General features: G+C 41.4%; 2 protein-coding genes across 11 annotated transcripts in view; one reads left to right on the top strand and one right to left on the bottom strand.

The window, feature by feature from the left end:
* Window positions 1-13,736, top strand: part of DOCK8 (dedicator of cytokinesis 8) — a 135,924-nt gene that overhangs the window by 56,891 nt on the left and 65,297 nt on the right. For all 10 annotated transcript variants that reach the window (XM_039544064.1, XM_039544062.1, XM_039544057.1 and 7 more), the window contains one exon: window positions 1,990-2,152. In XM_039544064.1, the coding sequence (XP_039399998.1) occupies window positions 1,990-2,152 (163 nt within the window). The remainder of the gene's footprint in view (window positions 1-1,989; window positions 2,153-13,736) is intronic.
* Window positions 9,248-12,897, bottom strand: LOC120407842 (angiopoietin-related protein 3-like). The gene is made up of 3 exons (XM_039544073.1): window positions 12,246-12,897; window positions 11,557-11,667; window positions 9,248-10,859 (listed from the first exon to the last, which is right to left on the bottom strand). The coding sequence occupies exons 1-3, from the start codon at window positions 12,738-12,740 to the stop codon at window positions 10,746-10,748; spliced, it is 720 nt and encodes a 239-aa protein (XP_039400007.1). The 5' UTR covers window positions 12,741-12,897; the 3' UTR covers window positions 9,248-10,745.

Below are 13,736 nucleotides of genomic sequence, written 5' to 3'. Positions count from 1 at the left end.
TTCATTCGTTTTTTGGTTTTACCTGAAGTTTTTGAGGAGAATGGAATTAAAGCAGAATCTCAAGATCCTTACTGGTTCCCTAATACCTTGTTAGAATGGGGATCAGAGATTGGGTTGGGTGATTAAAATGTTTACTCTCTTTCCCTTTTAATTGACCCAGTGTTAATTAAGCAGAGGCAGAGACTGAATTTGGCTCACCCTTTGGCGCCTCCTGCTGGTCTCTGTCGGGAATTAGCTCGTCCAGCTTCCAGAGCACCCTCTGCAGGCTGGTGATCCGCCTTACCACTGGCCCCCATGTCCCTCCCAGGACCCCAGTGCCCCTTTCTCTGGGGTGCTGCCCCTCTGGCAGTAACCCCTTCAGTCTCAGGGTCTCCCCGCCCCAGGGAATCCCCATCTTGCCTCAGTGTAAGGCTACTGCCAGTCACCAACTAGCCCCCATTCCCTGGGGCAGACTGCAGTGTATGCCACTCATCACTGGCAAGCGGGGTTTGGACCTGTTGCCTCTGTTTAGCCTTGGGCTGTCCCCTACAACCCAAGTACCTGTTTGGCCTTATACTAGGCCGCAGCCTGGGGGGTTTCCGGGCTGGAGCTCCCCAGCTCCCTTGGCCTTCCCCCAGCCCTGCTCCACTCCAGGTACCTTATCTAGCTCCCCAGCAGCCAGGCCCGTCTCCCTCCACAGCTAGAGGAGACTGTCTGGGCTCCTGGCTTGTAGCCTCTTATAGGGGCCAGCTGGGCTCTGTTTGGGGCATGGCCGCAGCTCTGCCTGCTTCCCCCAATCATCCCAGTGGCTGCTTTCTGCTGCCACAGCCCTTTCCTAGAGCTGTTTTAAGCCTCTCAGAGCAGTAGCAGGTGTCCACCCCTCTACAGCCTCTCACACAACAGCTTGACCAACTGGTGCTTTTTTGTGATGGCTTCCTTGTGCTCCAGATTCTAAGCTTTCATTTACAATAAATTATGTCTCTAGCCCTTGTGGTTGCTAAGAAAACCTCTAAAAAGTTAACTGAATGTAACCACTGCACGGATGACTGCCTGGGCCTGCAGACAGCCTGAAAGAGCAGCTCTGGGAGGTGTGAACTCCCATTCATCTCAATAGAGTATTAAATCTTAAATTTAATTATGACAGTTTAAATGTTACCATTGTTAACAATTTCACTGCTGGTCACAACAAGCAAGAAAAAATACGGAAAATCATATTCTGAAGATCTGCACCTCATTTTACTATTTTAAGTAAGGCAGTGCTTGCTTTGCGCACAAAGCTAGCGAGAACATCGCTACTTTATTTCCAGTTCAAGCCCTTAACAAATGTTATCCTTTTTGAATGGACAAGACTAGAAAGTCAGCTCAGCATATGGTATCCCTTCCTTCCTGTCTACACGTGACTGTGCAAAGAGTCTTGTATCTTCATCAGCTGCTCCATATATTAAGTGTCAGGACAAGATTAGAAATGAGGATAATTGAAGCTGAACCCAGAAACCACCTCCATCAGAACTGGTTCAGTTTTGGTGGCTTTCTTGATATGGACATATTATTAAACTGGAAGACAAACAATTTCCAAAGTGTGTGCGCCAAGGAATGCCACTACATGGATGGGGATAAATGTAGGTGTCAAAAGCTTCAATGGCGTGATAAGGTCGCCAGTGATGGTCATAAACTGAATATCCCATGAGATCACCTTTAGGACCTGCCCAGAGATGAATCTGGGAAGTGCTCAACCTGCAAGGAGGCCATGTTCCTTTTGGATTTACTGTGATGATGATGATGAAACCTGAAAAGAGATTTTATCTTGATGTGTAGGGATCTATGTGGGTTACTTCCCTGATAACAAAATACTTTCTCCAACCAAGATTTCTTTTTCCTGCAGTCCTCAAACTAAAAACCCAAATTCATATTTCCTGGTTACTTCTTTTGACCTTATGCATATTTGGTTTGGTTTTATTTTTCATTACTTATTTTTAATGGTAGGCTGAGCTTTCATATAATTTTTTTAAGGATCACTTAAATTGGAGATCTCCCCAGCTTCAGAAGTCCTCAGTTGCTGTCTCACCCCTGAGTTATTACAAGTGAAACCATTTCCTGAAAACCGCAGTCGTCCTCAGAAAGAGATTTTGGAGTTCCCAGTTCGAGAAGTGTATGTTCCCCACACTGTTTATAGGTAAGAAAAATGGATTTTTTTGAAAACTGTTAAACCCATATTCCAAAAGTAATTTATGCTATAATTTTTCTCCGATTCATAGAAACTAGAAATTGAAAAACATGTTAGGTTATCTAAGCCTGTAAAGTTACAACCATTCTTTAATCTCATTAGCCAATACAAGATAGGGTCCCAACTGTATGTTCTGCAGTATATTTTCCAGTCCAATTGTAAATGTCCTGAGCAAAGTGTTTCAAAAGTGTTGAGGAACCAGCAGCTTTCATTGACTTTAGTAGGTACTCAGACAACTTTACATAGCTGCTTGTCTATGAATTTCGGAACCTAACTTTAGGCACTCATGTTCAAAAATCTTAGCCTTGAAGTTCTGACTCCCAGTCTTTTTTTTTTCTAACTATAAAATCCCATTGACATCCGTGGAAAACAGAGGCCTAGAATTTTAAACCACTCATGACACAAGACTAATTATATTTTCATTTGTGATTTTGTTGTATCCTTTATCTTGTCATATAATAGGAGTAACATTCACAGCATTGGAGCATATTTGTACTGAACAGCATTTGTAGTTACCATGTGCCATCTAACTACCCAAAGATGCAGTTTATTGCTCTGTATACTCCATGAATAAGATCCCTTCTTATATCATATCACTTTGTAAAATGTATTAGTCTATTCTGACTGATTAAAAAAGGTAAAAGTTCTAAAGAGTACAAATCAAAATAGGTCCCATCATTTCTTACTAGCCTGGCAACACATTAATCCCAAATGAGCTATGAATATCAAGGGAATATTCTTCAACACACTGATGTACTATATGGTAATGCTAATAATACACAGGCTGGAGATTTGTGACTCGAGGTATGTTCTGGGATTATGTATAGATTTAGCTCTAATATTTGTATTTGTTTTTGAAATTTGATGAAAGGAAGAGAGAATGTATTGCAGATTTTTTTTTTTAAATCAACAGCTGAGTATACTGTACAGGACTGGGACTTGCACAGCAGGGCCAGTTTGATTAGCAGGGGAGATGTGACTATCACAAATGAGTCAGGGAGTGTGACGCTTCCTGCCTTCTTGCCCCAGAGATTCTGCCCAGAATCCACTAGTGTGCATTCACAGCATCATTTATTTTTAATGTCTTCCACCAGTACCACTATAGTCCCCGTGCAACAGTCTGTTTGAAATATCTTTAGCACTTTTGGCCCTCTCCTCAGTTCTCTGTATCCCACCACATGAGGAAGCCTTGTCTCTGCCTGCTGTGGGTCAGCTTTCTGACTCCATTGGTCACAGGCAACACATGCACTTCCTTCCAGGCTTCCACAGGCCCCACACTCTAGCTATTCCTATCAGTTCTTTTTCTTTTTCACTATTAAAAGTAAAGGATAGAGAAACATGTCACTTACTAACTATGAGTCACTTTTTGAATTTCATCAACTGTTTGACGTAAACGTTGATTAAGAGATCAAGATGACTTTTCCTTAAAATTAAGCAATGTGGATTGTAATTGGAAATACACCCTTTTTAGTCACTTCCTTCATTCTTTCATATCAAAATCTACTACATTTTATTCTACCTTTAGAATATCCAATTATTGTTGTTAATAAAATTTATAAAATTAGAATGGCGGATACTCCATCATACAACAACAACTGACAATATCAGTATGACAAATTTCAACAACCTACACACGCATATTCGCACATGATAAACATATACACTCAAATACCTAACATACACACACAATTGACACAAAGTATTAGCAAAATGATGCAGCAGCAATTGCCAGAGTCTTAGATCTATAACAACTCAACAAAAATAGTGAGTCTCAGTTGACAACCTCCGAAAACTAGTAAACTTAGCATTATAAACAGCCTGTCAGAACAGGTAATGCTGGCGATGAGAAAAAAGAAAAAATGATGTTTGCCACTGTTCGTGTAGTGAAACACACACGCTGTGCTGCAAGCAGAGCTGGCGTAGGTAGGGTTACCATATTTGGATACAATGTGATTGTCAGAGAGGGATTTGGCCCATGAAACAATAACTGTATTAAGATACGGCCTGTGAAAAAGTTTGAGAAATCTTGACTTAAATTTCTTTGGTGACATGATGTAATATTCAGTATTGCCAACCTCAAACATTCAGAACTCATGAGTTGGGCCCCCACAAAATCACTCGATATCTGTTAGTCCTCATCCTCAAAGGAAACCTGAAAAACACTTTTCAAAAGATGAGCCTGGGAGCTGGAATTCAAAACATTGCTAGACACTAAAAATCATGATCTTCATAAAGATACTGTATTTATGGTTAATTACAACAACCTGCAACCCACTAATCTCTCTTTTTGTCCTGGAATTACAAGGGAGTTAATGGGCTACTTCACCTTGAATGGTCCCCTTGAATATGTGCTAGTTTTTGCGCTAAACTATCTGTTAGATCTAGTGTTTAGCTGGGACACTGTTAGTACCTTTTCAGACCTGAAGAACTCTGTGTAGATCGAAAACTTGTCCCTCTCACTAACAGAAGTTGGTCCAATAAAAGATGTCACCTCATCTACTTTGTCTCTTTTAAATAATGTGACAGCACAAGGGATTTGTATAAAATCATGTGTCCCTGTAGCTAAACCCCATCGCCCTGGTCCTTTTCAAGTGTTCATAGTAATAAGTTCAATAACAGGTTTGCAGACCTTTGACATCTCTACTTAAAAATGACCTGACAACTTTCCAACAACTGCTGAAAAGTGCTTTTTTGAAATGTTCTTTGTAAAATAGGCTCCTCCCATATGATTTCATATTGTAAAGTTTGTCTTTAAGTTTAAACTAATATTTACTGAAACTTCTGCTTCTATTTGACATTAATTCCGCTTATGCATAATACGTGTTTCTTACTTTACTAATCACTTCCTTATGTGGGAAGTGTGAAACCAACAGTCTTGGCATGATTTTCCTAGTTTTGTGGCTGTGTTTTATAATCAGTTGAATTACTTTTTAAAATGTTAGCTACATTAATTTCTTTGTATGCTATGGCTTTCTGAACAGTTTAAAGAGCAGGAAACATCATTGCAGCTGGAATTGTTTTCTTGATTTAAACACTGCAAATAAAAAAAGTTGGGGCATATTTTTGAAAGTTAGGTTAATGCAAATATCAAGTATTTAATCATGTAACTTTTTCAATAGGTTGTTTTCTCATAGATATCCCAGATTAATCCATACAGGGAAATACAACTAGAAAGTCCAGGGTTTTTTTTGAGCTGTAGAGGCTTGGCCCTTGCGACATGAGGGGAAGGGGCCCTGAGTGGCTGCGAATTACAACTCCCAGGTTCAGGTCACTGGGCATAGGGGTCGGCGCCACAAAGGTTTCCTGCCAAGCCAGCCAGCCAGCGATGGTCAGGAACATTTCACAGGAAACCCCACACTGCCTGGTGGCCACGGTCCACAGCAGCATCCCTCCTAGTCCTGCGCTGCCTCCTGCTGCCGCTCCCAGGGCAGGAGCCAACACCGGGCTCTGGCGATCTGCGCGGGACAGAGGTGGCAGGTGGCATCCGAGTGTGCAGCCGTCTCCTCCCCAGGCTCCAACTTTCCCAGCTCCCTGAACCACGGGGCCCGAAGCCACTTCCTGCCCCACTACCTCCGGCTGCTGCTGCGCGGGCGAAGTGCCTGGCCAGGGGCGCACGGGCTGGAGAGGGCAGGAGCCGGGGAAGTTGGACCCCGGGGAGGAGGTGGCTGCGCACTCGAATGCCGCCCGCTGCCTCTGTGCCCCCGCAGATCACCGGAGCCCGGCATTGGCTCCTGCCCTGGGAGCAGCAGTGGGAGGCAGCGCAGGACTTGGAGGGATGCTGCTGTGGACCATATAAAAAAATTTTTTGGGGCTCCACTTTTTGGCGCCCCCAAATCTTGGCGCCCTAGGTGGCTGCCTGGTTAGCCTAGTGGTTACACCGGCCCTGTAGCTACAGGTTAGCGATAGGCACACTCCAATCCCAAGCATCTCCCTGGAGTGCCCAGCCCCTGTTCCTCTATATTTCCAAATTAGCTGCTCCCAAAGTACCAGTGCACCCTGGTTTACCAGTTGCAGCTCTGATCACTGCTCCACTTAACACACAGAACTTAAATAAGAGTATAGTGAAAACAAATAGCAGTTTATTTAACAAAATACAGGGATTCAAGTAATAGCAAGTAGGAGTACTGGAAACAAAAGATTACATGTAAAATAAAAAGGTTCGTGCATTCTAGAGCCTAGATTTAATTAACTAGCTATTTCTCTGTTTTATAGAGCAATGCTCACCCAAAGTCCTCCCAGCATCTTGCAGCCGGACTTGGCTGTGATCACCCTTTCATGAGGCAAGTTCTGCTGTCCGCTTGCCTCCTCGGTGAAAGATGCTTTAGGAGTGTCTTTAATCCAGTATAGTACTGTGTATCTGTGCTGTTCAGCCACTTGAGGGTGCAGTTTCTTCACTCTCTAGACCCAGACAAGTTTTAATAAGGAAAGTTGCAGTGTCTTAAGCATGTGTGAGAGAAGATGGAAATTCATTTCTTTCTCCATTTGCAGCAGTTCGTTCAAATATTTCTATAACTCAAGTGGTTTATACAATTAGAAGGGCAAATACAAATTAGCACGAGTAACATCAAATCTTTAAACTCACAGATCCTAGCCAACAAAACAAACAAACAAAGAAACCAAAAAGCACTATGCCAGCTTTATACCCTAGTGATATGGACTCATATTGTAATAGAATATAATATTATGGGATAATTATTTGTATTCTTTATTAGCATGTTACCCTGGACAGAGGTAGAAATAGTTACACATACAAAATATTTATTTGGATAAAGTACATGACTGAATGGAAGTTTACAGTTATAGGCTGGTAAATTTGAAGTCTGACTGTACGTGTGCAGGATGGAACCATCAATGAAATACCTGCCTCTGATGGCTCAATGGACTTTTTGCAGAGTTCTAAGTCAAGTAGTAGACTCCCAACCTTAGGTTTATTTTTTATGACGTACTGTAGAAGAGTCCCCTTAGGTTTTTCTCCCAAGTGGGGGAGGGCCTGGCCATGCCCAGTTATTGACACTGGGTGCCTCCTGCACAGGCTCAAGTGGGCCTGCCCTTTGTGGGCTTTCTTAAATCCCTTCTGATGGGGGATCTAAAGGAAAGTTAAATGCCCCAGTGCACCTGTGAATAACTTCTTCCCAGAGTCCCTCAAAGGGGAAAAAGGTCAACATTAGTGCCAACAATATAGCATCTGTGTAGTGGTTTTCAAGGAATCCCTCTGGCTGGGCTGCTGAATCGGGTGCACTCTGTCAGGCTTTCCCTGGGAGTTCACTGCACTCCCCGTAGGGTCGGGGTGGAGATCTCCTCCCGGATGAGAGTTCCCCCATGGCTCCAGGAGTTGCTCCTATAGTCTCCTACTCACAGTGATCTCTTTCCCCAGCTGACAGCAGTTTCCTCCTTTTTAAAGGCCTCCTCCCTACCATACATGATTGACAAGGCCAGAGGGGCAGGGCTCGCCCTGCACACAGGGTTCTTCTGGTGCCTTCTTCATCTAGTATGGGCTCTATTAATCTCATCATACATCCTGAAGATCCTTTTCTACCAGCACAAAAGCTTCCATAGATAACAAGAAATATCTGTTTTTTTCTGAAAAGTGGATTTTTCTTGTTTAACAGCAGAGGCAGAATCTTTGTTATAGATTCTGGATCTGACTTTGATTTTGCTTATGCTAGTTTTTATACTGGCGGATTGCCATTCCTTTATTATTCCCGATTTACGCTAGTGAGATCACAGCACTGTGAAACAGAGTGTTCCCTTTCGTTGTATACCTATGTTTCCTTAATAAAAGTAGTTTCGCACTGAATGACAAAACAACTGAAGATTTATTTCAATAACTTTTTTCTGTTCCAAATAGCACCAAAAAAAAAAAGCCTAAATCATGTTGAAATGTATAACTTTTCCCCCCCATGAAATGTAAATGAAAGTGATGCTGCACTCTGCCAGGGTAAAATTTTGGATCTAGAGCATAGTGATTTGCTTCAACGGTCACTGAGCTAAAACAGACACCGGGAGTTAATGTGTTTGATACGGGAAGTGTTAGGCTTTTGTTTATAAGAGTTTGAAAGAAGCTCTCTCTTTTTTTTTTTTTAATTGAAGCTGCTAATTAGTATTCTCGGGCATTTTGTGATCGCCTGTGCTTGGGAGAGTGTTTCTAGACCCAGCTTCTGCTTGGCTTCTGCTTTTAGCAGTAATGGTTCTGTCTAGTCTGGAAGAAAAGGTAATTCATTCATAATGGTCCCCATTGCTCTCATGTTTTGAGGAAGGGGTGATAGCACATGCTAACCACTTATTTACTTTAACTGTGAAGAGGTAAGATTTTTCCTTGTGCTCATGCTACTCTTGAGACCCCGGGAGGGTGTGGGGGGGAAGTGTTGTACCTTCACACATTCTCAAGGCTGCCAAAAAAAACAAAAAAAAAAAAAAAAAAAAAAACAAAAAAAAACAAAAAAAAATAAAAAAAAAAAAAAAAAAATAAAAACAAAAAAAAAAAAAAAAATAAAAAAAATAATATAAAATAAAAAAAAAAAAAACAACCAACACAAAAAAAAAAAAACAAAGGAGCAGCGGGAGGGGGGGGGGGGGGGGGGAGCGGAGCGGCAGCAAAAACAAAAAAAAAAAAAAAAAAAAAAAAAAAAAAAAAAAAAAAAAGGGGAAAAAAAAAAAAAAAAAAAAAAAAAAAAAAAAAAAAGGGGGAAAAAAAAAAAAACAAAAAAAGCCAGCAAACAGCCAGAGCCAGGGTGCAGGGACTGCCTGCAGTGGGAGGGAGGAGGGGGGGGGAGAGGAGAGAGAGAGAGGGGGGGAGGCGGGGGGGGGGGCGGGGTCCCACCCCGTCCCACCCTGCTGCGCTGCCTGCTGCTGCCCCGCGGGCCCCGCCAGCTGGTTGGTGGAGGGAGGGAGGGGGCCCTGCCTGCCCTGTTTTGCTGCTCCTCTTCCCTCTTCTCTCCCCCCTCCAGGGCGGCCAGCAGGCGGCAAAAAAAAAAAAAAAAAAATAAACCCCTGCTGCTGGTTTAGGTTTGAATGCCGCCCATATAATAATATATGCCCCCAGCACTAGCTTGCTCAGCTGGTGCCTGGAGCCGGCCCTGCCTTCACAGCTTCCATTGTTTTGCTCACATTTTAGGTTGGTAATGCAATAGCTTTTGCTGATATGTGGCTCTGGGTGAACTTTTCTGTGCTCTGGCCCACACTCCAAGTTCCTGTATTAGAGGGATTTCTCTCAGACACTACATGCATTGTTAGTATACTCGGAGAGGTCGGGGGATGGGAGGGGGCTTTATGAGCACAGCTGCCCTAACTTGTGTCATACTCTTGGGGCAGGGCATCCCACCATGCTAACAGTTTCACAGTTGCTCTCTGGCATAGAGATTGCTCCCTTCCCATTCCTTTTTTTGTGTACCAGTGCTGGGGATTCTAGCACTGCATTGGTTTATTTCTCTTTCCGAGGGGTTTAAATTGCCCAACTTCATTTCTCTTTGTTTAAAAATGTGGGTCCCTGCTCATGTATTACCCTCAGAGTTCCTGCCATCAGAGGCCCCATTTATGTCTGTCTTGCTACCTCCCTGCTTCTTTATAGATCTCAGGAAAGAGCAGTGCTTAAGCCACTGCTATTGGCAGAGGGGATATGACACAATATCCCACTTCTTGTTTTTACTATCCAGGAGTAGTTCCAGCCAGTCCCCACTTGTGCTCAGTGTGTGTATGTGACTGTGTGTGTTTGCGCGCACACACACCTGCTTGTAAGGTTTCCTGAAGTTACTGTGCTTTGTGTGTGTGTGCACTAAAATAAAAAAATAATGAATTCTGTTACATGTTACTTAGCATAACATAAACCATGAAAAAATGAAAGTCTAGCAAACAGCAGTCTAGTGTAGGGTGACCAGACAGCAAATGTGAAAAATCAGGACAGGGGTGGGGGGTAATAGGAGCCAATATAAGAAGAAGACCCCAAAAATCAGGACACTTTAAAATCGGGACATCTGGTCACTCTAGTGTAGTGGCACAAGCATTTCTCCTGCATGTAGCTTGTGTATCACAGTGCTTTCAACTGATGCATTACACCCAACGTGCCATAACAAATTGCATTAGTTATGTAATATACGATTGGTGAAATATATACCATATGGCATGATGATTACTGTGCAGTCAAGTCAGTGAGCTGAGAAACTGAATAAAACATGGATTTCCATAATCTTCATGATAAACCATAGTTCTAAGAAATGTCTAAAAACATTTTTTTTAAATCAGATACACTAATTTTTTTCAATACCTTAAAATATTTGCTTTGTAACTAGTGTTTACAGATCTACAACATTTCTGTTAGGAGCAAGCTAGTAGGTAACTGTCATATTCACGCTACAATAACAATATTTTTGCAAAACTTTTCAGCACCTTGGCCATGCAGTTTGTTAAAAGATAAAAACTATTGAACAAGACAGCCCCTAGCTTTCTTGCATGTTAGCCTTCTAAATCAAGATAGAAATCCTAATAGCATTTCTGCATTTACACTGCATAGATCACTGGTAAAATATTTTAATCCTGTGATTGTCTTTCATATATTCTCATGTACTGATAATGTTGTGTTCTGCATCTCAGAAGAATCTGCTATTTTCTTCCTGATTCCATTGGTCTTCAGCTGTCTGGCTAGTTTGCTTTTTGGCCTAACCTGTGTAGCAAAAAGTAACGACAAGAATGCAATGTGGTTAAAAATAAAAGAGAATTACAGAAACAAAGTTAATGCAAGTCATTTATAAAGTATACAGGGAAATCACAAGGTTTTCTTTCCATAGGTACTAAAGTGAGCATCAGTCTTCCAGAGATACATAGGAATCAAATGATTCCATTAATCAACAAGTATGCATCTCCATTCTTTTGGCAGGCAGAATGTTGAGACGTTAGACTGTAGCCACTGAATTCTGAAACCAGCTCTGCTACTGACTCCCTGCATAGTCGTGGGCCAGTGGCTGTATCCCATTTGTAAAATTCCTGCCATGCAGGAATGTGACATGGGTTGATGATATTTATACAGTACTTAGAGGATTAGTGCCAGCTTTTGGTATTGGTAGTGTTTGAATTCCCAGCTCCTGGTGCCAAGAATTTTGGCAGATCTCTTGTCTTTCATCTACCTTTTAGGAAAAAACGTATCATGACTGTTTCTCCCTATAACAGGAAAAGCCCTTGAGGCAGGAACCCTCTTTTTATAATGTTTGTACCGCACCTAGTGTGATGGGTTTCTAGGTGCTACCACAATACAAATAAATAATATTCATAATAATGTTACCAGTTCAGTGGATCACTGTATTCTTCCAAACTCAAAACAAAGGCCAGCAGTGAATGGGGAAGAAAAGTTATGAAGAGCCTACCTTTTTCAGTAACTTTTGAATGAGGGCATCTTGTATACTAATTTGGTCTTCCTGCAGCGCCACTTCAGTAAGCAACTCATCAATTCTTACGCTTTGAGTTTGCACAAAAGACTAGGAAAAGAGGTGGGGAGGGAAGAAAAGATTACTTTGAAGCTGCAGAAATCTTTGATGTGTTCCAAGGTTTGGTCACAAAATACTGGGGCATCTTCAATGTGATTTTTTTGTTTGTTTTTTTTTAGCTGGCAGAATTATCAGAAATAGAATAGAACATTGTTTTTAGAGGCAAATCTTCTTGTCCCCATGCAGGCAAAATTCTCAATGAAGCCAATAAGAGTTTTGCCTGAATAAGGACTGCAGGTTTTGTCCCACTTTTAATTGTATGTGGTAATTGAATTTACCACTACAGTTTTTGAATAATAATTAGTAATTATCAAGCTATACAATGCACAAAAAATAAGATAGCTCATGCCTGGAAGAGCTTACACGTAACCACATAAATCTTAAATAAAGAAAAAAATGCAGAGCAAAACAGACGAGCCTGTTTTCAGCTCATATGGTAACAGATTTGTGGATTTTAAAAAAAAGTCCTATGTCCAGTATCCACTTTCGCTGAGAATCACTATAAGTGAATAAATAATCATGCTAAAAGATCATTAAGAAGATCAGGTGTTAAAAACTCCAGTACTTACCATAATGTCAGTCATACTCACTGAAGTACTGGTGTTAGTCTTGTAATTTAGGGCATTCTCTATCTTCTCCTCTAAAAATTCCAGCTTGGTGTTGAAAGTCATTCTGTAGTGCATCACTTCACCAAGCTGGTTCTGGAGCTCTGCGAAGAGCCTGCCCAGAACTTGGTTCCTAGTTTCAAGTTGCTGAGTTTTTTCCATAAGACCATTTCTCAGCCTCTTATTTAGGCTGACCTGCTCCAGTAATTCTATCAGGGAGCTGTTAAAAATGTTGAGCTTTTGACAGATGTAGGTAATTTTCTCTTTAGTATGGTCAACCTGCTCCTTTAATGCAGCTCCAAGCTTCAGGACACCCTGAGAGAGCACACGGATTTCCTCGCTGGAATAATGCAAGTGGGCACCTGGCATTTCTTTCTTGCTTGATGCATAGTTTCCTTTGGTTACACTGTTTAGAGAATGTGCAATACTCAGGAGGACCAAAACAGATATTTTGTGCATTGCAACTTATAAAGATTTTTAGCCTCCTACAGATCTGCCAGCCTGTTCTAAGAAAAGTTTCCAAATGGACCACTTTGAAGGTCCCAGCCCAGTGGGAGAAAATGTGAATGCGATCAACAAAGTATTTTCAAATTCCACAGGTTAACCCCTAACTTCCTATTGCAGTTAAAGTGCAGCTGTTTAAATACTGGGTGCTGGAGGTTTAGTGATGAGTCTATGCTTTGAATTCCAAAATATTTTGCATTGAAATTATATAAATCGAAAACATCCTGGGAAAAAGAAGATATTGAAGCATGTGAGATGATGTATCATATCACGTAAAACATATGACTACACAGGAACATGTTATCAGTATTTTGGGAAGTACTAGATTACATTAAATGTCATGTACCTACAAGGATAGTGTTATTTATTAAAGTTACAAGGCCAAAATAATTTCATCATAATTATCAACAGTATCAGAAATTAGGGCTATTTAAGGAACATTTTCAAAAAACTTCTTTTGTTTCTTTGAGGCATATTGTCTGCTGTATGTTAAAGCCTAGAATTAATGATCATCAGAAATGTAACCATTTAGTTCATTAATAAAGATTTTATGCGATTAGATTTGGAAGTAGATAGGGTGACCAAATGTCCCAATTTTATAGGGACAGTCCTGATTTTTGGGTCTTTTTCTTATATAGGCTCCTATAACCCTCTACCCCGTCCCGATTTTTCACATTTTCTGTCTGGTCACTCTAGAAGTAGATCAACCCTTCTGCTAGTGCAGTTGGAGAGAACCTAGATCCTAGGATCACAGAATGAACAGGAAAGTTGTGGTTCCACAAACATTGTCCCTGTATAAGTCCATGAAATTCCCCATTCTCTTTTCTTCTAGTACTCACAGAAGGCCCTTAGGTCAACATACTTTGGGGTTGAGCCCGAGGGAAGGCCTTACTCCTGGCTTATCGTGTGGATATCAGAGTAAATATCAGGTTTTAATGGTGCTTGAAACAT

Source organism: Mauremys reevesii, linkage group 6, assembly GCF_016161935.1.
Source record: "Mauremys reevesii isolate NIE-2019 linkage group 6, ASM1616193v1, whole genome shotgun sequence".
Lineage (NCBI taxonomy): Eukaryota > Metazoa > Chordata > Testudines > Geoemydidae > Mauremys > Mauremys reevesii.
The sequence above is the reverse complement of the archived record's forward strand: the minus strand, read 5'-3'. Positions and strand labels throughout refer to the sequence as shown.

Coding starts and splice junctions, on each gene's coding strand:
- LOC120407842 (XM_039544073.1), bottom strand. CDS start 12,740: ATGCACAAAATATCTGTTTTGGTCCTCCTGAGTATTGCACATTCTCTA. Junction 11,668..12,245: donor TGAGTATGACTGACATTATG/GTAAGTACTGGA, acceptor CTCTTTTCCTAG/TCTTTTGTGCAAACTCAAAG. Junction 10,860..11,556: donor TTCAAAAGTTACTGAAAAAG/GTAGGCTCTTCA, acceptor TTTGCTACACAG/GTTAGGCCAAAAAGCAAACT.